General features: G+C 41.6%; 1 protein-coding gene across 1 annotated transcript in view; it reads left to right on the top strand.

Annotated features, from left to right (window-relative positions):
• The window catches only part of LOC139408665 (endoglin-like), a 58,865-nt gene extending 36,202 nt beyond the window's left edge, over positions 1 to 22,663 (top strand). The window contains exons 4-14 of the mRNA XM_071152843.1: positions 511 to 630; positions 7,968 to 8,139; positions 8,280 to 8,463; positions 8,594 to 8,699; positions 8,937 to 9,138; positions 12,055 to 12,203; positions 12,632 to 12,862; positions 13,353 to 13,419; positions 16,813 to 16,920; positions 17,052 to 17,099; positions 17,377 to 22,663. Of these exons, the coding sequence (XP_071008944.1) occupies positions 511 to 630; positions 7,968 to 8,139; positions 8,280 to 8,463; positions 8,594 to 8,699; positions 8,937 to 9,138; positions 12,055 to 12,203; positions 12,632 to 12,862; positions 13,353 to 13,419; positions 16,813 to 16,920; positions 17,052 to 17,099; positions 17,377 to 17,501 (1,512 nt within the window). The 3' untranslated portion in view covers positions 17,502 to 22,663. The remainder of the gene's footprint in view (positions 1 to 510; positions 631 to 7,967; positions 8,140 to 8,279; positions 8,464 to 8,593; positions 8,700 to 8,936; positions 9,139 to 12,054; positions 12,204 to 12,631; positions 12,863 to 13,352; positions 13,420 to 16,812; positions 16,921 to 17,051; positions 17,100 to 17,376) is intronic.
• The last annotated feature ends 1,929 nt before the right edge of the window (positions 22,664 to 24,592 follow it).

Below are 24,592 nucleotides of genomic sequence, written 5' to 3'. Positions count from 1 at the left end.
GAGTGTGTGTGCAGTATATTCTAGTCAGTCAGAAAAACTAAATAATTGCAAAGTGCCCCTTATGTAGGGTGACCGAAATGAGAACAGATTAGGTCTCAGAATCCTAGAGTAAACATTGCCCTCTGTTTCACCCACCCCAGTGTGACCCTGTCCCAAAAGCGGCAGAGGACAAAACACATGTTTATGCCGCTTTATTTAATTTCTTCCTGATCACAGCAAAGTTCCTGTGGGAATTTACACCACCACCACCAACTCCCCTGGCAACCATATGTGTTGTTTATGCTACAGCAACTGTACATATTATGCAGGCCACTGTTTTGAATGTACAGCCATTGTTGATGTGGTGATGATATTGATGTGTACTGTACACACAGATGGTGGAGGGGGTCAAACGTATTTTTCTGAAGATAACAAACTCGAATTGTGAATTATGACATTAAAAAAATTGTGTTACAGTCATCACCACATTTTTCCTGAAGTTTAACTTGCTTCTTCTGTCCTTTTCTCTAGGCTCCCAACATGTTTACACTGAATATGACCGCTGCCCAGCCAATGCACCTCATAATCACCACAGACTCAAAGCAGATCATATACACTGAGGCCCATGCTAACACGGATGTCAGCATTTACGTAAGTACCACCTCTCCTTATGTAAGTGTTGCCTTTTGCCTCCTACTTGTTTCCTTAGGGGTTTGCATCTGTTAGTATAACAGCATCACATTAAGTCAGTGTATGAAGAGTATGAAGACTATCTATGCAAATTATTATTCCAGAAATATTACACTAGCTGGGAGGAAAGGAGGTGCTAACTTCAACGTCTTAGGCTATTAGACTTACATCTAAATGCCCAATAGCCTCTGTTGCAATAGAGAAGGATCTCGGGAGGTATGACTGCATTGAAACTGATAGCTGGCTAATGGGAGCTTGGCGAGGGCTTGGAGTCTTGCCTGGCATTTCTCCTGTTCCTGCCAGCTGAGCTGCTCTGCTCTGTTTAGCGCTAGTGTTTGGAGCCTGGGGAGGGGGGGTAGAGCCTCACTGCCAGGCCTCCCTACTTCCATCGTTAACCAGGAGAGAAATGCTTTCCTGCAGGGCCAGATGGGCCAGCTGTATGACATAGCAACCAGCCGCAGCTGTGCAACCCCCCGGGCCAGTTTGGAGAAGCAATTACCCTTGTTAGTTTAGTTTTGTGGTCCCTAAGGACCTGTATGTATTTTATATATGGTTAACATCCTAAAAAGGGTCTCAGAGTATGTTGGAGTAGGGAGCGATCAGAACAAGCTAATACCCACTGGGAACAAACGTGGTTTCAAAATAATTTGTCAATGTATTGGGACATGGAAAATTCATTGGATTTTAAAAAAATTCATCAAGGTAAATTGTTGTTTTGAGGTGAAATTACAGGAGTCTGTCACCATGGTAACACACTTTCAACATAGACAAACCTTGTGTAAAATATGTTGAATTTGTACCTTTGAAACAATGTCAGATCTTCAACATTGCATCCACTATCATAAAAAAACAATAAGCTGGGCAGCACCTTCTACTGGAGTCTATCTACAACTATTAATTTGGTCTCTCACCCAAGGTTTTAGCTCAGCCGTGCTTAGCTTCGACCAAACATTGTCACTGACTCCTACCAATGTGCTATCGTGAGAATGATTATTGATAGATCTCTTAATACCTAATATATTCACTGTTGCTATCAAAAGACACGCCAAAGGGTAGGTTTAACAGAACAAATTAAATGTGACCAAACTTTATAAGTCATATGTCCTCAATGATGCTATTTAGGTCTATATAGCATTTGTAAAGTCAACAACAGCTATTGTTTCAATTTAATCCAGGGTTCAACAAATTAATAATCTGATATGTTGGATTCAAGTCTCCATCTAAGGCAAATCAAACTTTAAATACACTTTAAATAATATATTCTTTAACTTCAATGTTTGGTTGAGATGTAGACGTGAGTCCAACATATCAATGATTAATTTGTGGTAAAACTGGAATTAAAACCAGACTAAATATACATCTCATTCAAATGTTGATATATTGTTGCGTTGTCAACCAAACACAATTCAATAATACTTTTGTAGTATAGTAAATAGCCTGAGGCTATCTTAGAATCTAATGTAACAGTATTTATTCAACCTTAAAATCAGTAACACATCCATGGCCACATATTGAGGTTAGCCTACTGTAACTATAAATGTCTTCTTATGTCATCATAGAAATTGTGCATGTTCAAGATGATAGTATGCAAAGGTTGCAGGTCTGTGGAGAGCTTCACAATTGCTATAATAGTCAGAATAGTCAGAATCTCGAACAGCATTGACCACTTGCACTATGTACTTTTAATATAATCTCAACTGCAATCCAGGTCATCTGGTCATTAGATGAAGAACAGTGATAACACATTCAATTGTATAAATCCAAAATATCTGATATTGTACACCCATTTCAAGTTTGTTGTGCTTTTAAATGGTTGAAAGCATAGTGATAACACATTGGGAATTCAACAACCTTCTGCCTGTCATTTTGAGTAGGTGAATAAATATCTCAACAAACTATTACTCACATTTCCACGTTAATGTGACATAGTTTGTCCAGTGGGTCGTCTCAGTCATACTGTGGATGTATAGTGTTGTGGTGGAGACATTAACTTGAGTATTGTGTTGTTTCAATCATCCCAGAAAGAGATGACTCCAGAAGAGAGATTGTGCATCTCAAAGGGTTTCGTCTTGTCAATAGAATATTGGAAATGAAGCAGAAGGGAAAGTGTGCATCTCTAGGACCGATAGGATGTTTTGTTTGGAAGTTTGAGTAAATGATAGTGTTAGTGATTTGGGATCCCTGCCTGGGAATTTAACCAACCCTTGTCTGCAGCATACAGAACTCTTGCTTTTCATCACAATGAAAGCTGAGAGTTCAGACAAAGTCCACAGCATAGCACATCCTCCTCTTGAGCTCTGCTTCTCACACAAGGGGTAAAATAACTAACTTTATCTTTTATCTATTTCAACCCTCTAGTTTCTGTTTAAGATGGCCATATCAACTTCTCAATCACCTTCCACGATAAATAGGACCATTCAATGTTTAAAACACTGTCAGCAGTCTGTGGTATATCCTTGAATGTCCTGCAGATAGGGGGAACATTGCACATGAAGAGGGGATGTTTTTGTGGGATGGAAGGACAGAATAGTGTGTAGTGGATCACTTGGGAGTGTTACCATTTTAAGGAAGAAGGAAACAGCATCTGGTGTGTGTCTGAGGAAGTGCGTCACGTGGCTGACAGATCTGCTGGTTACTTGCCTAGTGTTCTATCCAGCTGTGACTGGGACAGGGACAAGTCACCGCACACACTCAGATGGGACTGAGTACATTTGTTTACATTCACAAAAAGCCACCAACCTGTTGGTTCAACATCAAGGTTCAAGGTCTCTCAACCTCAATTGTCCCTCAAATCCTAACTGTTTTAGAAGTTGACGGTTGTTCCCATCTAATATGGGGTAGTTTACCATTACACCAAGTCATAATACACTGTGGTCTCTCTCCCTACTATGTTACGTAAGAGTTAATTATCCCTCTGGAATTGTCCCCTGAACGCCCTCGTGGAGACAGTTCAGGATGCGTCTTCGGAGCCAAATGGACAGAGACAGAGACGGATAGACAGGCGAGTGGCCTTGTCCCGAACCTAATCTCTGTTGGATGGGTGCCTGTTCTAAACAGCCCATCAGATAGCTCTCTCTGACAGAGACTTATATCCCCCCGACTCCAGGCTCATTCAGCCCCTCTGGATCAGGCAAAGGGAAAAGTTTTTGGAAGCGCCACTCCTTGCTCGGACTACTTCCTGTCATGCAATATATCCCCGGGCTGTGCCATGTCGAACTCTGACCCCAAGGAGACAAATTCCTGTCTATATTGTTCCTTCTCTCATTCATTGATCGCTCTCACTCTTTTTCTCTCTTCCTGACTTACTCCTTTCTCCGCCTCTCCTCCTCTCCCTCCATTGTGATGTGTTTTATTTTTTTGTCCTCGTAGTTTCTTGACTTTTTATTTCGATCCAATCTAAACCAAATATACACGCATGAGAAGGACCAATCAATCACACAGGTTTTCTTGGCTTTCAGCAGAGCCTTCTGGCTGCAGCCGGTAGGGCTTCACACACACACACACACACACACACACACACACACACACACACACACACACACACACACACACACACACACACACACACACACACACACACACACACCGCTAACATGAAGGTCCAGAAAGAAAACAATCAGTGGTCTTTTTTCCAGACCTCAGTTTTCAGCCTAACATCTGGATCACCAGGAAATACATGGAATTTGTTCCTCCAACTCCAAACACAACGACTGCTGCTCTCTCCCCCTTCCCTGGCCTCTTCTTGGCAAAACACTGAGCACATACCTCCTGTGAGTTTGTGCAATGCAGCATAGCTAATTGTGTTTGTTGTTGTTTTCATGATATCCATTATCATGAAATTAATTGTAGTAACACAGCAGACCTATTTAAGTCCCCCCATTCCAGAACAAGATGTCCATCTGTGTGCTACAGTAGCTGGAATGCAACGGTAATAGCTATGAGAACATTGATTGGGGAGAAAATGAAGCCATTGTTGAGACAGGATCCAAAGGGAAATAGATATCTGCTGAATGCCATCCATCTGCTCTGTATAGTATATACAGTGCCTTGCGAAAGTATTCGGCCCCCTTGAACTTTGCGACCTTTTGCCACATTTCAGGCTTCAAACATAAATATATAAAACTGTATTTTTTTGTGAAGGATCAACAACAAGTGGGACACAATCATGAAGTGGAACGACATTTATTGGATATTTCAAACTTTTTTAACAAATCAAAAACTGAAAAATTGGGCGTGCAAAATTATTCAGCCCCTTTACTTTCAGTGCAGCAAACTCTCTCCAGAAGTTCAGTGAGGATCTCTGAATGATCCAATGTTGACCTAAATTACCTAAATAAATAATCAAGTCTCCGTATAAATGCACCTGCACTGTGATAGTCTCAGAGGTCCGTCAAAAGCGCAGAGAGCATCATGAAGAACAAGGAACACACCAGGCAGGTCCGAGATACTGTTGTGAAGAAGTTTAAAGCCGGATTTGGATACAAAAAGATTTCCCAAGCTTTAAACATCCCAAGGAGCACTGTGCAATCGATAATATTGAAATGGAAGGAGTATCAGACCACTGCAAATCTACCAAGACCTGGCCGTCCCTATAAACTTTCAGCTCATACAAGGAGAAGACTGATCAGAGATGCAGCCAAGAGGCCCATGATCACTCTGGATGAACTGCAGAGATCTACAGCTGAGGTGGGAGACTCTGTCCATAGGACAACAATCAGTCGTATATTGCACAAATCTGGCCTTTATGGAAGAGTGGCAAGAAGAAAGCCATTTCTTAAAGATATCCATAAAAAGTGTTGGTTAAAGTTTGCCACAAGCCACCTGGGAGACACACCAAACATGTGGAAGAAGGTGCTCTGGTCAGATGAAACCAAAATTGAACTTTTTGGCAACAATGCAAAATGTTATGTTTGGCGTAAAAGCAACACAGCTGAACACACCATCCCCACTGTCAAACATGGTGATGGCAGCATCATGGTTTGGGCCTGCTTTTCTTCAGCAGGGACAGGGAAGATGGTTAAAATTGATGGGAAGATGGATGGAGCAAAATACAGGACCATTCTGGAAGAAAACCTGATGGAGTCTGCAAAAGACCTGAGACTGGGACGGAGATTTGTCTTCCAACAAGACAATGATCCAAAACATAAAGCAAAATCTACAATGGAATGGTTCAAAAATAAACATATCCAGGTGTTAGAATGGCCAAGTCAAAGTCCAGACCTGAATCCAATCGAGAATCTGTGGAAAGAACTGAAAACTGCTGTTCACAAATGCTCTCCATCCAACCTCACTGAGCTCGAGCTGTTTTGCAAGGAGGAATGGGAAAAAATGTCAGTCTCTCGATGTGCAAAACTGATAGAGACATACCCCAAGCAACTTACAGCTGTAATCGCAGCAAAAGGTGGCGCTACAAAGTATTAACTTAAGGGGGCTGAATAATTTTGCACGCCCAATTTTTCAGTTTTTGATTTGTTAAAAAAGTTTGAAATATCCAATAAATGTCGTTTCACTTCATGATTGTGTCCAACTTGTTGTTGATTCTTCACAAAAAAATACAGTTTTATATCTTTATGTTTGAAGCCTGAAATGTGGCAAAAGGTCGCAAAGTTCAAGGGGGCCGAATACTTTCGCAAGGCACTGTACATTGACTAGTCTAAACCACTTGGACTAATGATGGCATGTTTTTTTTAATATATACTTTTAGAAGTATAGCTGTCTTTTACAGCTATGAGTTTCCGAATGTCTTTTTTAAATTCCAATTCAATTCTTGAATTTGAATTTAATTTGAATTGGCCACATCCCACAGGAAGCAGCATTTGAATTGAATTGGAATTAAAGAAAGTATAATTTAATTCAATAAAATTCAAATGGCTAATTTAGTACTATACATATGTTTATTTTTGACATATGGAGACCAATACTATCTAAAACATATGGATGGAACAGATTGTTTAAGACTCATTCTCCTTACATGTATTTAAAATAATTACAGTAGTCTGGAAATATTCTAAGATCCTTTCGTAGGTTTAGAATGCAAAATGCAAAAAAAACCGACAGAATGGAAGGGATCAACCTAATCTAATGAGAAAAATACAAAAAAAGACAATAATATTTGAAATGGTATCCGTATTCTTTGCAGTAATAAGTGGAAGATGTTTTTGATAAAAGATTTGTCAAATGAATGAGACTTTCATGCTTAATGTCTCAGTTGAATTTAATGTCTCAGTTGAAATTATACTTCTTTTCATTCAAATTCTGCTTCCTGTGGGGTGTGTTCAATTAAAATGTAAATTTCAATGAATGGGTTGAATTTAATTAAGAAATTCAGAATTGATCGTAACCCTGGCACGACTCTTAGGTTACACTGAAACGTCACTTAACCGCCCCATTACAGTAGACCCCCTACTTGAGTGATTCATCTACAATCCATTATTCCTCTAGCCTGGCGGGGGAACAGGGGAATGTGTGTTGTGGTGTGTATGCGCTAGGCTGGATGTATATATGTATACCCGTATGGAGCCAGATTCCAGCCGACTCCACTGACGCACATAGTTAAAAAGGTCCCATTTCCCTGCCCCACTCAGGAAGCAAAGGAAAGACCTTGGCTCCAACTGGGTTGTGCAAACAGGCTCGTGGACACTTTACCATAATAAACATTCCTTTTCAAATGGCCCTGCTCTGCTCAGAAAATAAAGAGAGAGAGAGAGAAAAAGAGAGAGATCAATAGACAGGCAGAAAGAGGGAGATAGGGAGGAGGGTGAGGGGGTGCATGCTTTAATGTCGCTGTTGTCAGACACATTGGGCAAACATGAGTTAGCAGGCTCTAAATAAGGCTCTGACAAGCAGAGCTGTCTGGCCCTCCTAGAGGTAGTGTCTTAATGACTTAGGGCTGTATATAAAAAATAATCCCTCCATGTACATAAAGGAAACAAAAAAGAATGTAGTGGATCATGTTAACAGACATATTCAGTCATATTCAATTGCCTTGTACATGTAGTGTATTTGTTGATAAACTACTGCCTAGGCACACACGTCTTCTCTAAGAAAACTGGACAAATATACTTGTGAGAATAACCTGAGAATAGTAGGAAATTAGTAGTTTGTACATTTTTATAGCAGCCTCCTCAATACTCTTCTATGATTTAGTTTGACCAGGGGTCAAAGAGATACTGGGTATCATTATTGCAATACAGGTTCAATTGATTTGAACCTATAGAATCATAACTTGACATGCAATAATAGATAGATGGTCAAAGTCTTGAAATTAAATGTTGAATGTATTTTCCTTTACTCACCAGGTGGCAAATGACTCCAATATGCAAATCATGGGTACAATTGTGAACGTCCAGAAAAAAGCCTTTCCCACAGACAATAAAGATATAGTGAGGTGGGCCGCCGAGAAGTTTGGTGGGGTGACGTCCTTCACCACCATCCAGAACCCAATGAGCATCGCTTCCACAGGGAGAGAGGGTGAGACAGATACATACAACGTTCCTCAAACTTACACAATTCTCAAGTCCTTTTTTTGCTTTGTTTGTTAAGATAAACTGTGGCGGTATATTGGCAGATAATGTAACACATCTGAATAATAAATGTTAATGATTTTACAGGAACAAGACTCCTTCCAACTGGCTCCAACAACTGTACTCTTGAAAATGAATGGCATGCGCTCAAGCACTATCTGAAGTTAGAATCAAACATGCGTTTGCTCAAATCCTGCTCGAACCAGCCTCCCCACAGCCACACTGAGAAAGAACTGTACATCGTCAACATCCCGGAGGATGTCAGCATTCGGTACGACACCGAAGAGACTCTTGGCTGAAAACATTAGCAACAAATTCCATGATAGTGGCATTATATAGGTGATTGTAATGTGTGTTGGTGCTCTTGAACTGTAAAGTAACATACTATTTTGTTCTTCCAGCCTTGTCTCTGTGCACGTCATCAGTGAGAGGCAGATCAGTCTGTTCCTAAGAGGACCTCAGGGTACCGTGTGGAGCATCCATGACCCAAAGCACACCAGCTTCAGTGTAAGCACTGGACAACATCTACTGCTGGCTAAATTGTAGTATCAATGTCTGAAACTGAATCACCAATGACTCATATGTTACCTGCATTTTTCTGGTGTTAATTTCATGCCCAGTTATGCATGCATAACTTGAATTATTCTATGTGACTGACAAAGTTGTCCTATAGAAATGGAAAAATACTCTCTACTATATATGGTTCATTTGATCTCTCTTTCCCTCTCTCTCTTTCTCGCTCAGTCCAACAACGTGATCCTGCTTGCTGCCACCAGCATGATGCATAAGATCCCTCCCACTATCACCATCTCCACAGACAGTGCTGATGCTGTACAGAAGACGGCCTTGGACCATTTCAGAGCCAGTACCATCACCAGCTACTCTGAGATCCGAACCGAGGGCACCATGGTCACACTGGTCCTAGGGAATAAGGAACACACTTCAGGTAAGATACAGCTAGAGACACAGTGAGCATACAGTGCCTTGCAAAAGTATTCATCCACTTTGGCGTTTTTCCTATTTTGTTGCATTACAACCTGTAATTTAAATAGATTTTTAGTTGGATTTCATGTAATGGACATACACAAAATCATCCAAATTGGTGAAGTGAAATGAAAAAAATAACTTGTTTAAAACATTTTTTTTTTTTTTACGGAGAAGGGGTGCGTGCATATGTACAGTATTCACCCCATTTGCTACAAAGCCCCTAAATAAGATCGGGTGCAACCAATTACCTTCAGAAGTCACATAATTAGTTAAATAAAATCCATTTGTGTGCAATCTAAGTGTCACATGATCTGTCACATGATGTAAGTGTATACACCTGTTCTGAAAGGCCCCAGAGTCTGCAACACCACTAAGCAAGGGGCACCACCAAGAAAGGGACACCATGAAGACCAAGGAGCTCTCCAAACAGGTCAGGGACAACGTTGTAGAGAAGTACAGATCAGGGTTGGGTTACAAAAAAATATCAGAAACTTTGAACATCCCATGGAGCACCACTAAATTCATTATTTAAAAAAATGAAAGAATATGGCACCACAACAAACCTGCCAAGAGAGGGCGCCCACCAAAACTTACGGACCAGGCAAGGGGGGCATTAAAAGAAACCAAATATAACCCTGAAGGAGCTGCAAAGCTCCACAGCAGATATTTGAGTATCTGTCCATGGGACCACTTTAAGCCGTACACTCCACAGAGTTGGGCTTTACAGAAGAGTGGCCAGAAAAAAGCCATTGCTTAAAGAAGAAAATAAGCAAACACTCGCCAAAAGGCATATGGGAGACTCCCAAATATGGAAGAAGGTCAAATTGAGCTTTTTGGTCATCAAGGAAAACTCTATATCTGGCGCAAACCCAACACCTCTCATCACCCCGAGAACACCATCCGGCAGGGACTGGGAAACTGGTCAGAATTGAAGGAATGATGGATGGTGCTCAATACGGGAAAATTATTGATGGAAACCTGTCTCAGTCTTTCAGAGATTTGAGACTGGGACAGAGGTTCACCTTCCAACAGGACAATGACCCTAAGCGTGCACTTGAGTGGTTTAAGGGGAAACATTTAAATGTCTTGGAATTGCCTAGTCAAAGCCCAGACCTCAATCCAATTGAAAATCTGTGGTATGACTTAAAGATTGCTGTACACCAGCGGAACCCATCCAACTTGAAGGAGCTGGAGCAGTTTTACCCTGAAGAATAGGCAAAAATCCCAGTGGCTAGATGTGCCAAGCTTACAGAGACATACCCCAAGAGACTTGCAGCTGTAATTGCTGCAAAAGATGGCTCTGCAAAGTATTTTTGTTGTCTTATTCCTTGTTTGTTTCACAATAAAAAATATTTTGCATATTCAAAGTGATAGGCATGCTGTGTAAATCAGATGATACAAACCCCCATAAAATCTATTTTAATTCCAGGTTGTAAATAGGAAAAATGTCAAGGGGGTGAATACTTTCAGAAGCCACTGTAGTACTATTAGCCTCTAGCAAGGGTAGAATGACTAGGGAGTTGTGTTATGACACCGTTCCTGTCAATTGTCTGTAAACTTGCCCAAACAGTAAATCCAAATTCAGAGTGACCAGTTCAACAAGAACATAAATGCTCATATTGTTGTTTGGTATAATGGTGCAAAACTGCAGTAAAAAATATGCTTTAGTAAGCTCTCAGTAATTGGTAGCTAACAGTATGACATTGTTGCCAGCTAGCTCCTGTAGTAGACTAGCTCCTGTAGTAGACTGGCTCCTGTAGTAGACTAGCTCCTGTACTAGACTGGCTCCTGTAGTAGACTAGCTCCTGTACTAGACTGGCTCCTGTAGTAGACTAGCTCTGTACTAGACTAGCTCAGTACCAGAGTGGCTCCTGTAGTAGACTGGCTCCTGTACTAGACTAGCCCTGTACTAGACTAGCTCCTGTACTAGACTAGCTCCTGTACTAGACTAGCTCTGTACTAGACTGGCTCCTGTACTAGACTAGCTCCTGTAGTAGACTAGCTCCTGTACTAGACTAGCTCTGTACTAGACTGGCTCCTGTAGTAGACTGGCTCCTGTACTAGACTAGCTCTGTACTAGACTAGCTCTGTACTAGACTGGCTCTGTACTAGACTAGCTCTGTACTAGACTAGCTCTGTACTAGACTGGCTCTGTACTAGACTAGCTCTGTACTAGACTTGCTCCTGTAGTAGACTAGCTCCTGTACTAGACTAGCTCTGTACTAGACTAGCTCTGTACTAGACTGACTCTGTACTAGACTGGCTCCTGTACTAGACTAGCTCTCTACTAGACTAGCTCTGTACTAGACTGGCTCCTGTAGTAGACTGGCTCCTGTAGTAGACTAGTTTCTGTAGTAGACTAGCTCCTGTAGTAGACTGGCTCTGTACTAGACTAGCTCCTGTAATAGACTAGCTCTGTACTAGACTAGCTCTGTACTAGACTAGCTCTGTACTAGACTAGCTCCTGTAGTAGACTAGCTCCTGTACTAGACTAGCTCTGTACTAGACTAGCCCTGTAGTAGACTAGCTCCTGTACTAGACTAGCTCTGTACTAGACTATCCCTGTACTAGACTAGCTCCTGTACTAGACGGGCTCCTGTACTAGACTAGCTCCTGTACTAGACTAGCCCTGTACTAGACTAGCTCTGTACTAGACTAGCTCCTGTACTAGACTAGCTCTGTACTAGACTAGCTCTGTACTAGACTAGCCCTGTACTAGCCTGGCTTGCTTAGTCAACATTGTTATTATTATTATTTAGGGTTAGGGTGTTTATTAACTAATCAATTCAACTAATCTATATGGTGCACCAATCCTGTAGTATCCTGTACAAATGGATTATTACTCTCAGGTGATTTTTGTGTCTTGCTGTCTCAGTCACAGAGGCTGTACCAACCGAGACAACCCCATCGCCCCCCAGCCCCCCTCAGATGCCTCTACTCATGCAACTGTACACCTCTCCAGACTACCGCTCCCCTCTGGACCCCAACACCAAGGTGCAAAGCGACAAGAGGATCTACGCAGAGGTGAGAGCCCTTTTATTTATTTCACTCCAGCACCCTCCCGCTCTTAGTAATCCACTCCCAGTTCCTCAGCCGTGCCCACATTCTCACCCCCTAAGCCCTGCACACCTTCGCAACTGCACGACTCCGAACACAGAGAGCAAACATCTCTTCCATAGTATGGCAAGCTAGACAGGTATTCATGTTTGAGAGAGAACTTGTTTGAGAATAATTTTGATAGTATCGTACTATTTATGTACAGTATATAACAACATGCATGATAGAGTGTGACCATATACAGTTATGAGAGCAAATACATCCACCAGCAAATACATCCACCAACATCTCCCACCAGGCCTGCTCTACGCTACAAAATAACACCCATGCTGTAGTGTATGCAAACATTTCCAGGACTCCAATCATTCCTATCCTCACTTTACATCCCTCTCCAGATCTCAGGGCGGACACTGGGGGAGATTGTCCTGACCATCAAGGTGATCAACTGCTCGGTGCGCTCCAAGGGTTCTTGCCCGGTGGTGAGGGACATGCCCTTCAGGCCAGAGGTATGCTCCTCCACCGTGTGCCCCAACAGTACCAGGGTTAGCTTCTCCTTAGAGCTGCTCCAAGACCTGGCCTCCACTAGCTGGGACCTGGAGTGCTCCGTCAAACTCTGCTTCAGCGAGGTATGTAGGTGGAGGAGATATGGGTGGTGGAGGGAAAGAGGGGTATTGCTTTATTGACTTATAGGACACAATATTTTGCTGTAATTTATTTTTGTATCTTTCCTTTAATAAAAAAATTGGTGTGCCGAAACATCCAAATAGATGTTTCCATTGAGCATTTATTCATTAAATCTGAAGTTTTTCTCTGACACATTTATTTCAACATCATAACAGTAGCTATGCTTCTAGTACGTGTACTTTTAGAGTTAGACTGAAATATCATAAGCAGAGTAGATTCTTAAAGTAATAGTGTGTGCCAGCATGTTTAACTAAACTATGTTAATTCTAAGCTGTAGCTTAGTCAACAAGCCAAATCTCCAGTGAACTTTCACTTCATCATCAAGGCATTTTTGGTGTTTCGAGTTTACTTTAGTAATTTTTAGTATCTTTGTCAACAAAGTACACTTAATGATTGGTTTGTATCACTCTCTCTTTTGGTAATGTCTTGTAGAAATGTGGAGATGGAGGAAGAGTGAAGAGGAACTTGGAGGTCACCCAGACATACATCCCGCCACCAAGTGAGTTCAGTTTTAACTGCAACGTTTTAAAGCCTTCCAGCTCTGTTGTTGTACTGTAGTTTGTCCTTCTGGCAACCCTGTCCTTCATTTTTCTCTGATCAGTTTTGGCATCAGGTAACATTTACAGTACACATGATAATCCCATTGTTAGTCCTAATCAAGATTCATAAATTCATATTTGGGTGTATTTTAAAACACGACTCTTCTCTGTCGTTGGGATGACCCTACCTTCCCCTATTCTGCGCAATCGTTTTTTCCTTAAAAAAAAAAAAGAAAGAAAGATAGTCAAATGAAATCACCACTAACACTGCTGTCAAATGCAACAGTAGGAGAGACACCGCATTGTCCTCCTCAACCCTCAATAATTCCTCTATCGGAACATTCCATCATCCATTTCATTCTGGCCACAGCAGAGGCTGGCTGGCTTGTCTGTCCATCTCGGTTGTACTGCCTACCATCGAGCTCCACTCCAACGTTGGGCCCGTCATCATGCCGATGATGAGGTCAGAGAGAGAGACGGGTCATGGAGGGGATGTGAGGTGGGGCCTCCTCCTTCGGAAGGCCTGCAGCCTGACCTTGTGGCCACAATCAGCCAGTAATGACCCTCGGGGGTGATCCATTGTGTCCGAGGTCTGGCTGCTGGGCCGTCTGTCCAAACATGGGCCCCGGGCCTGGCGCTATTGTCAGAGACAGAGGCCCTGAACACAAAAGGGGGAAGGTGTTACTCTTCAAAGGGGAGGACAATCTCCGGGCAGATGAGTCAGGAACAAATATCGCATTCCTCAACCGCTGTAAGCCCAGAAGGGAAACTCATAATTTTTTTGCAAAAAGGAAAAGAAAAGACGACAGACTTCAGATTCATGTTTTGGCTTACCACACAGCTCCCCAAATTTGGCCAACAACTTATTTTTTCCTGCAATTTCCTCACACAGAAGAAGAGGATACAGGTGGGATCATCAGCTGATGTTGGTGTTTTAGGCTGATGCTGCCAGGCCCTCACTGCTCATTTTTGTTATTGTGTCCCTGTTTTGTCAGCCAACCCATTATGGTGCCTATGTCAAGGAAAGGTCATGTGAGTGCGTGGAGGGACTCAGGGACTTGCTGTGATGGTGGATGAAAGGGAATCCGTGGCAAGGGATCAACGTTTTTTCCCGTTAAACTTCAGGCAACTCCTCATTGACCTCAACGCTCCTTGCATCCATGCCTGCCCACACAGTGCACACACCAAACAACTGGAGCCAACCAACTCTATGAGCTCTCCGAATTGGTCGCCTACGGTCATGTAGTCAGTTCCACTCAGTTCTTCTTCAGAATTCTGGCCAGAGAATTGGAGCTCAGTTGAGGCCGGCTGACTGCTGCTGGCTGCTGCTGGGAGCCTCGCCTGTTTTGATTGGCCAGGATATGGCTTCCCCTCGGCTGTCCTTCCTGTTTGGTAGCTATCCCCCAGAGGACTCTTGGGAGTCGTAGTGTTGTAGTGCAGGCCTGCAGCTGTCCGTCCCCACCACCCCACCTGCGACGCAGCTTCTACTTCCTGTCCCTGTTTGCTTTCCGGCCCATTCTGGAAAACAAATGTAAAAAATACTTTAAAACATGCTTCTGTTTAGACATGGACTGGGACAGGGCCTTTGAGTCGGTAATACTGGTAGTAGATAATTCCCCTCCTATAAAGATTACTTTAATCACTTACAATCTAATTCATGAGATTTAATCGAAGGATGTATCCCACATTAGATTCATTATGATGGTACACAAGCATTTCATTATGTTGTGACAGCAGAGCAGAGATGGATTGTAATAGGGTGAGGGGATGAATTATCTTAATTATTCTTATAGATTAATCCATGGAAACCATCAATAGCAATATTAACAGGCTTGAAGGATGATGGCAAGCGGTGCAGCCAAACAAACAGAATACAGACCCTCATCCTTCCTGCATCCTGTCTTTCCTGTCCTTCAAGAAAAGAGAGAGCCTAGTGTAGTGCTGGGCCTAGTGTAAAGCACAGGGGAGAATGACTGTCATTGAAGCCATGGAAGTTCAAGGCTGACAGCGGTACTGCAGGCGTTGTTAGAAAACAGGATCCCCCACTATAGTGAATGGAAAAATGGCAATCTGGTCAATCTTCGTGTAAATAAAATAGAAATTCAAGACAACCAATAATTGCTTCAAATACACCAAATGTATGTCCGCAAATACACCAAATGTATGTCCGCACGCAGAAGAACTTAAGGATAATTAAGTTGCTAATGGCAGCCTGCAGTACCCCAGTCGGCATTCAACTTGAGTTACTCAATGAGAGGGGGCAGCACTGAGCCAGCCTGCAAAGTCACATCCTGGAGGGTCAGTGCTATCGGGGATCCTTGTGACGTCCCTACCCTCCTAACCCTTACACTAACCCTAACCTTAACTATAACGTAATCTTAACCCTTAACCATTTTAAATGTCAACTTCAATGGGTTAAGGACATCCCAAGGAAACTGGATTGGAGTAGCTCAAACTGCGCATGTTATGTGAACATTTCATTATACTTAATTTGGCTTCAATTAGCTATTGAGTTTTCACATAGGAATGTATGGTGTCACGTGATTGATGGCTTTGTCCATTCATATATTCAGTCATTGTTAAGACACAGGATGGCTCCTGCCCAGAGGACGGATGATTAGCTTCCTCCCAAATTCTCAGGATCCATGTTGGAGATTTCCATTAGGGAAGTAGCAGAAGCTGGGGAACTTGTCTGTGTGTCTTCGTGTGCATACATTTGTGCACGTATGCTCGCGTGCTTGGATGCACACGTGTTTGTGTGTGTGTGTGTGTGTGTGTGTGTGTGTGTGTGTGTGTGTGTGTGTGTGTGTGTGTGTGTGTGTGTGTGTGTGTGTGTGTGTGTGTGTGTGTAAGTGTCAGTGCCAGAGCTAGCAGCACATGGCCAGAGCCTGTTTTCAGCTAAGCTGATTTGAGAGCTCCGTCGAGGGAGAGCAATTTTGCCTCAGCCATTGGCTTAAGAGTTGTTTTGTTTGCTCCTACGTCTGTAATTGCTGGAACAGCTTGTATGGGACAATGCCACACACAGGCTGCCCAGGGGGCACTGCCAGGGCCAAGCAGTGTGACCACAAACTTAAATTCACATGATGACAGAGCCAAAACTTCATCACATCAGTGATAATTATTTGTTTCCACAAACAGATTTGGCCTCAATTGTGCAATGTGCAATGTGCAATGTGCTTGAGACAAAGAAAAATGCATGAGCTTGTAATGTTAACTGGTTGTGTGCTGGAAATGAGGAAATCATAGGAGGAATAATCTCTCAGTGATTCCACTGATATCCATGGATATCCAACAATTCTACTAAACACCTCAATGTGAGACATGAATTCATGTGTTTCTCCTGTGTGTTCTAGTGGCGTGTATTGACTTTGGTCTGTCAGCCGTGCTGGGCATTGCCTTTGGAGGTTTCCTGATCGGAGTCCTGCTCATTGGAGCTCTGTGGGTCATCAAGATCCGCACAGGTGAGTCGGAGTCTCCCTATCTCTTTTGTGGTGTTACATTTACATACCATACAAAATGGTTTTTCGAGGTCTATTTCCCTTTTCATTCAAACTTAATTTAAAACAGTATTATTTTGTTTTATGGGATCTAGGATACCCCACCGGACTGGATGTAGGATCGACTACTGCAAACCTCTCGAGTAAGATGCTAGTCACTGTTTCTGGTTGATGCCAGTCCCAGTTAAACGTATAGAGTTCTATTTTCCCTGAAGGGGGCATAGTAGAGTAGGCAAACCATATCGATGAGGTAAACCTGTCTCCTCCTCCTTTTCTGATCATTCTCATGATCACTATCCCTCAAACAACCAACCAACCAGTCAATCAGTCTTTATTATCCCAAAAGCAGTTGGTTTGCAAGCTGAAATTGAGTTTGACAAATTGGTTAACATAAATCAAAAAATTGTCCTTTCTCTCCAGAATGTCCTTGCTCTCTGACCAGCAAACGGCAACCTGTCTCCAACAACCCCTCCCCCTCTGAGAACAGTAGTGCCAACGCCAGCATTGGCAGCACTCAGAGCACGCCAACAAGCAGCATGGCATGACACCATCACCACCACCGTCTCCCCTCTCCGTCACACTGAGGGGGCTCCATGCTATTTGGTCGCTCTTTCACAATGCTTAAGAAGGCATTACCCCCTCTCTTTAGTCACACCACATCACGCATCCTTTCTCATCAACCTGAGGGGGGTTAGGTCGGGGGGGGGGGGCAGCTGTAGTCTAGTCTAGGCTCCTAACACCCTCCTCTCCGGCCTCTCAGCAAACGTTCCAGACTGGAAGTCAGAGAGGGTGGAAAAAAAGGCCCTGGCTCCCAGCAACAGGAAAAACAAAGCATATCCCCAAGAACTAACAGGAAATTCACTGCATTCTTTTCAATGAATTGTGCCTCTCTGATGGCGGCACAATAAGAATCAGTCAGGGGGGGAAAAAAGACAAAAGATTGACTTTAAAAACATTATTAGATAAACTGTTTTGGCTCTCAACATCCACAATTGTTGTGATAGGAAATGTCAAGGCCCCTTTTTCCAGGCAATTTAGAGATAGATTCTGGACATCCGTTCTTTGACGTTGACTGTAGTTTGAATTAAAATTTGTATTACTGTATATGGGTGGCTGGAAGACACCATGTCAGATTTAAAGATTTCAGACAGTAAAAAGCTAGAATATCCCATGTTCTCTTCCAACAACAAGGGGAATCTGTCTTCATGGGATTTAGGAAAGATTGGGAAAAGGCTACCTCTTAATTTATGTAGATATCGGATTGTTAAGCATAAGCTTGACAATGGCTTCTTCTGGTGAGCTAGTGAGATAAATAAAAACTATTTTCTCTTTCATTCCATTTCACTTGAGTTACATCATATTGTTTTGCTCAGAGCCATCTCTTACATACAAGCAGAATTTATAGCAAAACATTTCTTGCAAGTCAAATGTTGCACAATGTATACAAAAGTATGTGGACACCTTTTCAAATTAGTGGATTCAGCCATTTCAGGTGTATAAAATTGAGCACACAGCCATGCAATCTCCATAGACAAACATTGGCAGTAGAATAGCCTTACTGAAGAGCTCAGTGACTTTCAACATGGTACCGTCATAGGATGCCACCTTTCCAACAAGTCAGCTTGTCAAATTTCTGCCCTGGTCAACTAAGTGCTGTTATTGTGAAGTGAAAACGTCAAGGACCAACAACTGCTCAGCCGCAAAGTAGTACACCACACAAGCTCACAGAACCGGATGTCTGTCCTCGGTTGCAACACTCACTACAGAGTTCCAAACTGCCTCTGGAAGTAACGTCAGCACAATAACTGTTTGTCTGGAGCTTCATGAATTGTTTGTTGGGAGCTTCATGAAATGTCCGAGCAACCACACACAAGCCTAAACTCACCATGCGCCATGTTAAGCGTCGGATTGAGTGGTGTACAGCTCGCCGCCATAGGACTCTGGAGCAGTGGAAATGCTCAGTGGAAACGATCAATTGGAACACCGACTGCGAGCCAGGCCTAAATCGCCCAACATCAATGTCCGACCTCACAAATGCTTTTGTGGCTGAATGGAAATAAGTCCCCACAGCAATGTTCCTACATCTAGTGAAAATGATTCCCAGAAGAGTGGATTATGTTATAGCAGCAAAGGGGGGACCAACTCCATATTAATGCCCATAAATTTGGAATGAGATGTTAAACGAGCAGTTGTCCACATACTTTTGGTCATGTAGTGTGCATGAGCCTTAGCAAATGAGTTGGTTATATAGTAATTGTTAAAAATATAATATTTATCTGAAATTGTATGTCTGATAAACATTTCACTTTCCTCAATGCAAACCAAAGTCAGCACCAAAGCAAAAGTTGTTACCAAATAAATTGCGCTACATTATTAAAGATGGAAAAAAAGATTCAAAATCAAAATGATTGAACTCAGGAAAAACTGTGGCACTATTGTAATTTAGCGTGAAATTATTTATGTCAAGTGCCAAGGAAAATGGAAATCAGATTGAATTGTAAGTGCAAACCCGTTCTATGTGTAAGTGTACAAATGTAAATGTATTTTGATTGTATTGCCTTTTTTTTAACCTATTTTAAATTGCTCTCACAATACAAAGTAAAGCCTTGTGGTTATGACCTGCTGGGTATAAAGACATTCCCTTCAAACATTCCATTCAGCCGTATCTCCTAAAGAAACAGCAATACTGTACCATAAGTATACAGTATATCATTTAAAATGTTATTGTAATGATTGTACTAGTTATTTTATAGTTCAGTATGCCAATCTACAGCGACACAGAGTCTAATCTATATTTGTTCAGCAGTTAATAATTCATTCGTAATTAATTTGTTTTGATACCATCACCAAAAGCAGCAATCTTAAAACCAAGTGAGCTTCCTCAACCCAGCACTGTGTTTTTAATGCCCCAATGTGTTTTTGACATTTTATTTTTAAAATGATGTAGCTAATAATGCGTTGTATGTGTTTCTGTGTGTTAGTGCATACAGGCGTGTATGTGTGTGTGTGTGTGTGTGTGTGTGTGTGTGTGTGTGTGTGTGTGTGTGTGTGTGTGTGTGTGTGTGTGTGTGTGTGTGTGTGTGTGTGTGTGTGTGTGTGTGTGTGTGTGTGTGTGTGTGTGTGTGTGTGTGTGTGTGTGTGTGAATGTACTCTAAGATGTGTACACTCAGAGGCAAACATTATAAATTGCCACTTGAGTATTTACGTAATATGAGGAGTTAATTCTATATGTAATGTCCATGCAGTTTATTTTGTAGGAGTGTTGTTTCTTATATTCTTATTTTATAAATTCCATAGCTTCTGTGTTATTCTCCATATGTTCCAAAGAACTTAGACTATTTCCTATTACAAAATGCAGTTTTTTTTACTTGTAGTCATTTGTTACCAGATGGCCGTAGATTTATACTTTCTATATTCCAGTTTAAATCGTATGATTTGTTTTGTTATTAATTTCTATAAACATCATTAAAACAACCATCAAGTCGCTAAAGCCAAACTCCAGAGCCCACATTACTGGTGTTATGTAAACAGTTATTGTTGCTCTAACTTACTCCATTCAACTTTAATCTCACCCTAAACCTCCTGCCATACAATAACACAAGCTAATCTTCTCTGATTCAAGATACTCTGTACTGGTGTGATAGGCTGATGCATTCCATTTGTAATACTGTGGACCAGCAGCACTTAATTTTTTTTGTTTGGGGGTACGGAAACTAACCTCATCCACCTGATGCACAGCAGCCATTGTGTGCCAAAGACTTTAACACATGACAGTCAGTGTATGAGTGGCATCCCCTTGAGCTGAACCTCCAAACAGGCAAGCAACAGTGGATTGAGGGAGAGTTGTAGTATCAGACAGTCAGTGACAGCTAGGCTCTTTGTGAATACTGACAGAACACAGAGTAAATCAGATGAGCCGTCAGTTAATCCAGTCGTTAACCCAGCAGATTCCTGCACGACCTCTGGCTCTGACTACTTCTGCTCAGAGATGCACACGCACCAAGCAATCTTCCACACTCTGCACGTTTCCCTGTACTCACAATGATAGACAGATGGTGTATGTGTGTTTAAGACCGTGTACGTGCATTTGAGAGTTTGTGTCTATTGGGAAGGTGTCTTTATTTCAATCCAGAAAGGAGAGGGAATCTTTGTTATTGAGTGATCAACTCAACGCAGCTCTCAAGATGGGATGCTCCCAAATAAGCAAGGTCTATGTGGTGGAGCAAAATGTCATCCAGTATTTCTGTGATCACATGCAATGGTAGTCACTCAAACAAGCTGATTATTTTAGTAGTTTTATGACATAATATGCTACTGCTCTCCACAGCATTTCTGCCCTGAATTTAGCAAGCACTATCGACAAAGATCCGTGGAAAAAAGTTGTGATACACTACTTTCTGCAAATGGTCAGTGTGAGCCGGAGTGACTTGACACAACGCAAGCCAAACAAGCTGTACAAACAAAACGGAAATAAAGGGGTTTTAGTCTGCCATGAAGCGTTCATCCATGTGTACGGTTAAGAGTCTAGCTACATTTTCAGCTATTATACATTTCAAATTTAGTCCGAAATTTGTTTTCATTGCAAGTTAAAGCGTACTGTTAGCTAGCTAGTGAACGTTAGCTTGCTGGCAAATGTTGCATGTGTGAACTGTGTAGTAATATTATTCCTATCTCAGAAACCATTTGCATTGCTAGTTATATTCTAAAGTTAGCTAGCTAGATAACATTGAACCTAGTTGGTTAGCTTTAGCTGCCTGCAGATTCAGACTACAGCATTTCATGCATGGTTGCTGGCTATGACAATCAGTTTGTATTGCTAGTAGATAAAGTACATTTTTACCTGGAGTGTTTTAGTTTAGGCTACTACCTTACTCACTCTGTTTAGCACATGGCCTTACATGTGAATCCTTAAATATCCATAAATAATGGCTGGGTCTAAGGCTTAAGAGGGTGTGAATGATGCTAAATATAGGGGTAATCAAAGAAGAGCTCTCCTGTAGGGTTATCAAAACATTCAAGAGCCATTTTATCAAAAGTGTGGTTACTAGTTTATCAACTTGCAAATAATTACTTTCCCATTGTTCCTCAAACATGGTGTATGATTTTCAATTTTGTACATCTGAGTCTCTGCTTTGAAACACAATTTCAAATGTTGCTACAAAAGATTGAATCGATTGGTCACATATTTTGTAACTAAAAGAATACATACAACCTGAATACATTAAAACTCCCCTGGAGAGAGGAAGAATAAAGTGGTCAAGTACTATATCTAAACCCTAGTTAACCATTAAGTCACCCCACACACAACACAGCTCCCGCCACAGGAATTTTATTCACAGGAATACCTTTTTATGTTATCTATTTTTTTCTGAAATGAAAGCAACAACATAAAATCCTTTTCCTCATAGTGATCTGTACTGGGCTGCTGTGTTAGAAATTAGGCCTTAGATAACGAAGCTTGGATGCACCTGTGTTTAATGTGTCTCTCTACACAGAATGTCTTTGTTAGAGTCTGTCATCTCAACAAAATGGCTGCTCCAATTTTTTTATTTTTTATGCGTTGTTCTCACGACACAGGGAATTCCATCTTTCCTTTTATGGCACATTGACCAAACTAAAATTATACCATATGTATTTGTATGTTGTCTTTTGAAAAATTTATATTTTATTTGTGTATCAAACGTCTTAATAAAATGAATAAACCAAAGGAATTGTTTGTGACTCTTATTGTGATATCTTCAGATCTACAGTATTATGATTCCCTTGCTGGATTACATGTAAGAACAGGGTTGAAGACATAACATAGCTGCTGTGCGACTCAAGCCACTGCTATATATTGGGTCTCCAACAATGTTAGACACACAGTATCAGAGAGCAATTATAATATAGGCTTGCAAGCTGGGCCGTGTACTTTTACAGGCAAGGCAGGGAGCATCACACATGAAGCCAGCCAGCAGCAGCATGCTTTTAGTCTTCAATTAATCACTTCTGATCATGGGAAGAAAGGAACAATGTGTTTTTAAACTAGAGCTGTTGGATTTTGTGTGTTCTTAAGTACCACACAATGATTCATTTGGTTTTCAAGGATTCGTGCTGTCCGTAAATTGCAAAGTTGACTTTTCCACCCCCGTGCTGTTGAAGGTCAGCATTACATGAGATATAGCACACCCTTATTACTGTATGTCAAAGTATACATTCATACTGCTTGTTTGAGCACTTCTATGGACGGATGAACTGCCTACAATATGCAGTGCATTCGGAAAGTATTCAGACCCCTTCCCTTTTTCCACATTTTGTTACGTTACAGCCTTATTCTAAAATGTATTAAATAAAATAAAAATATAATAAATCTACACACAATACTCCATAATGACAAAGAGAAAACGGGTTTTTAGAAATATTTGCAAATTTAAAAAAAAATGAAAAACAGAAATACCATATAAGCATTCAGACCCTTTGCTTTGAGACTCGAAAATAAGCTCAGGTGCATCCTATTTCCATTGATCATCCTTGAGATGTTTCAACAACTTTATTGGAGTCCACCTGTAGTAAATTCAATTGATTGGACATAATTTGGAAAGGCACACACCTACAGTTGAAGTCGGAAGTTTACATGCACTTAGGTTGGAGACATTAAAACTCGTTTTTCAACCACTCCACAAATTTCTTGTTAACAAACTATAGTTTTAGGAAAGTCGATAGGACATCTACTTTGTGCATGACACAAGTCATTTTTCCAATAATTGTTTACATACAGATTATTTCACTTATAATTCACTGTATCACAATTTAAGTGGGTCCATAGTTTACATACACTAAGTTGACTGTGCCTTTAAACAACTTGCTTTAGAAGCTTCTGAGAGGCACATTTTAATTTTTTATTAATCCATTATTTTACCAGGTAAGTTGACTGAGAACACATTCTCATTTACAGCAATGACCTGGGGAATAGTTACAGGGGAACAGAGAGGGATGAATGAGCCAATTGCAAACTGGGGATTATTAGGTGACCGCAATGGTTTTTTGAGGGCCAGATTTGGAATTTAGCCAGGACACCAGGGTTAACAACCCCCTACTCTTACAATAAGTGCATTGGGATCTTTAATGACCTCAGGGAGTCAGGACACCCGTTTAAAGTCCCATCCGAAAGACGGCACCCTACACAGGGCAGTGTCCCCATTCACTGCCCTGGGACACTGGGATATTTTTTTAGACAGAGTGAAAGAGTGCATCCTACTGGCCCTCCAACACCACTTCCATCAGCATCTGGTCTCCCATCCAGGGACTGACCAGGACCAACCCTGCTTAGCTTCAGAAGCAAGCCAGCAGTGGTATGCAAGGTGATTTGTGTAAATTGGAGGTGTACCTGTGGATGTATTTCAAGGCCTACCTTCAAACTCAGTGCCTCTTTGCTTGACATCATGGGAAAATCAAAATAAATCAGCCAAGACACCAGAAAAAAAATTGTAGACCTCCACAAGTCCTTGGGAGCAATTTCCAAACACCTGAAGGTACCACGTTCATCTGTACAAATGATAGTACGCAACTATAACCACCATGGGACCACGCAGACATCATAGCGCTCAGGAAGGAGACGCGTTCTGTCTCCTAGAGATGAACGTAGTGCAAATCAATC

Source organism: Oncorhynchus clarkii, chromosome 5, assembly GCF_045791955.1.
Source record: "Oncorhynchus clarkii lewisi isolate Uvic-CL-2024 chromosome 5, UVic_Ocla_1.0, whole genome shotgun sequence".
Classification (NCBI taxonomy): Eukaryota; Metazoa; Chordata; class Actinopteri; order Salmoniformes; family Salmonidae; genus Oncorhynchus; species Oncorhynchus clarkii.
The sequence above is the reverse complement of the archived record's forward strand: the minus strand, read 5'-3'. Positions and strand labels throughout refer to the sequence as shown.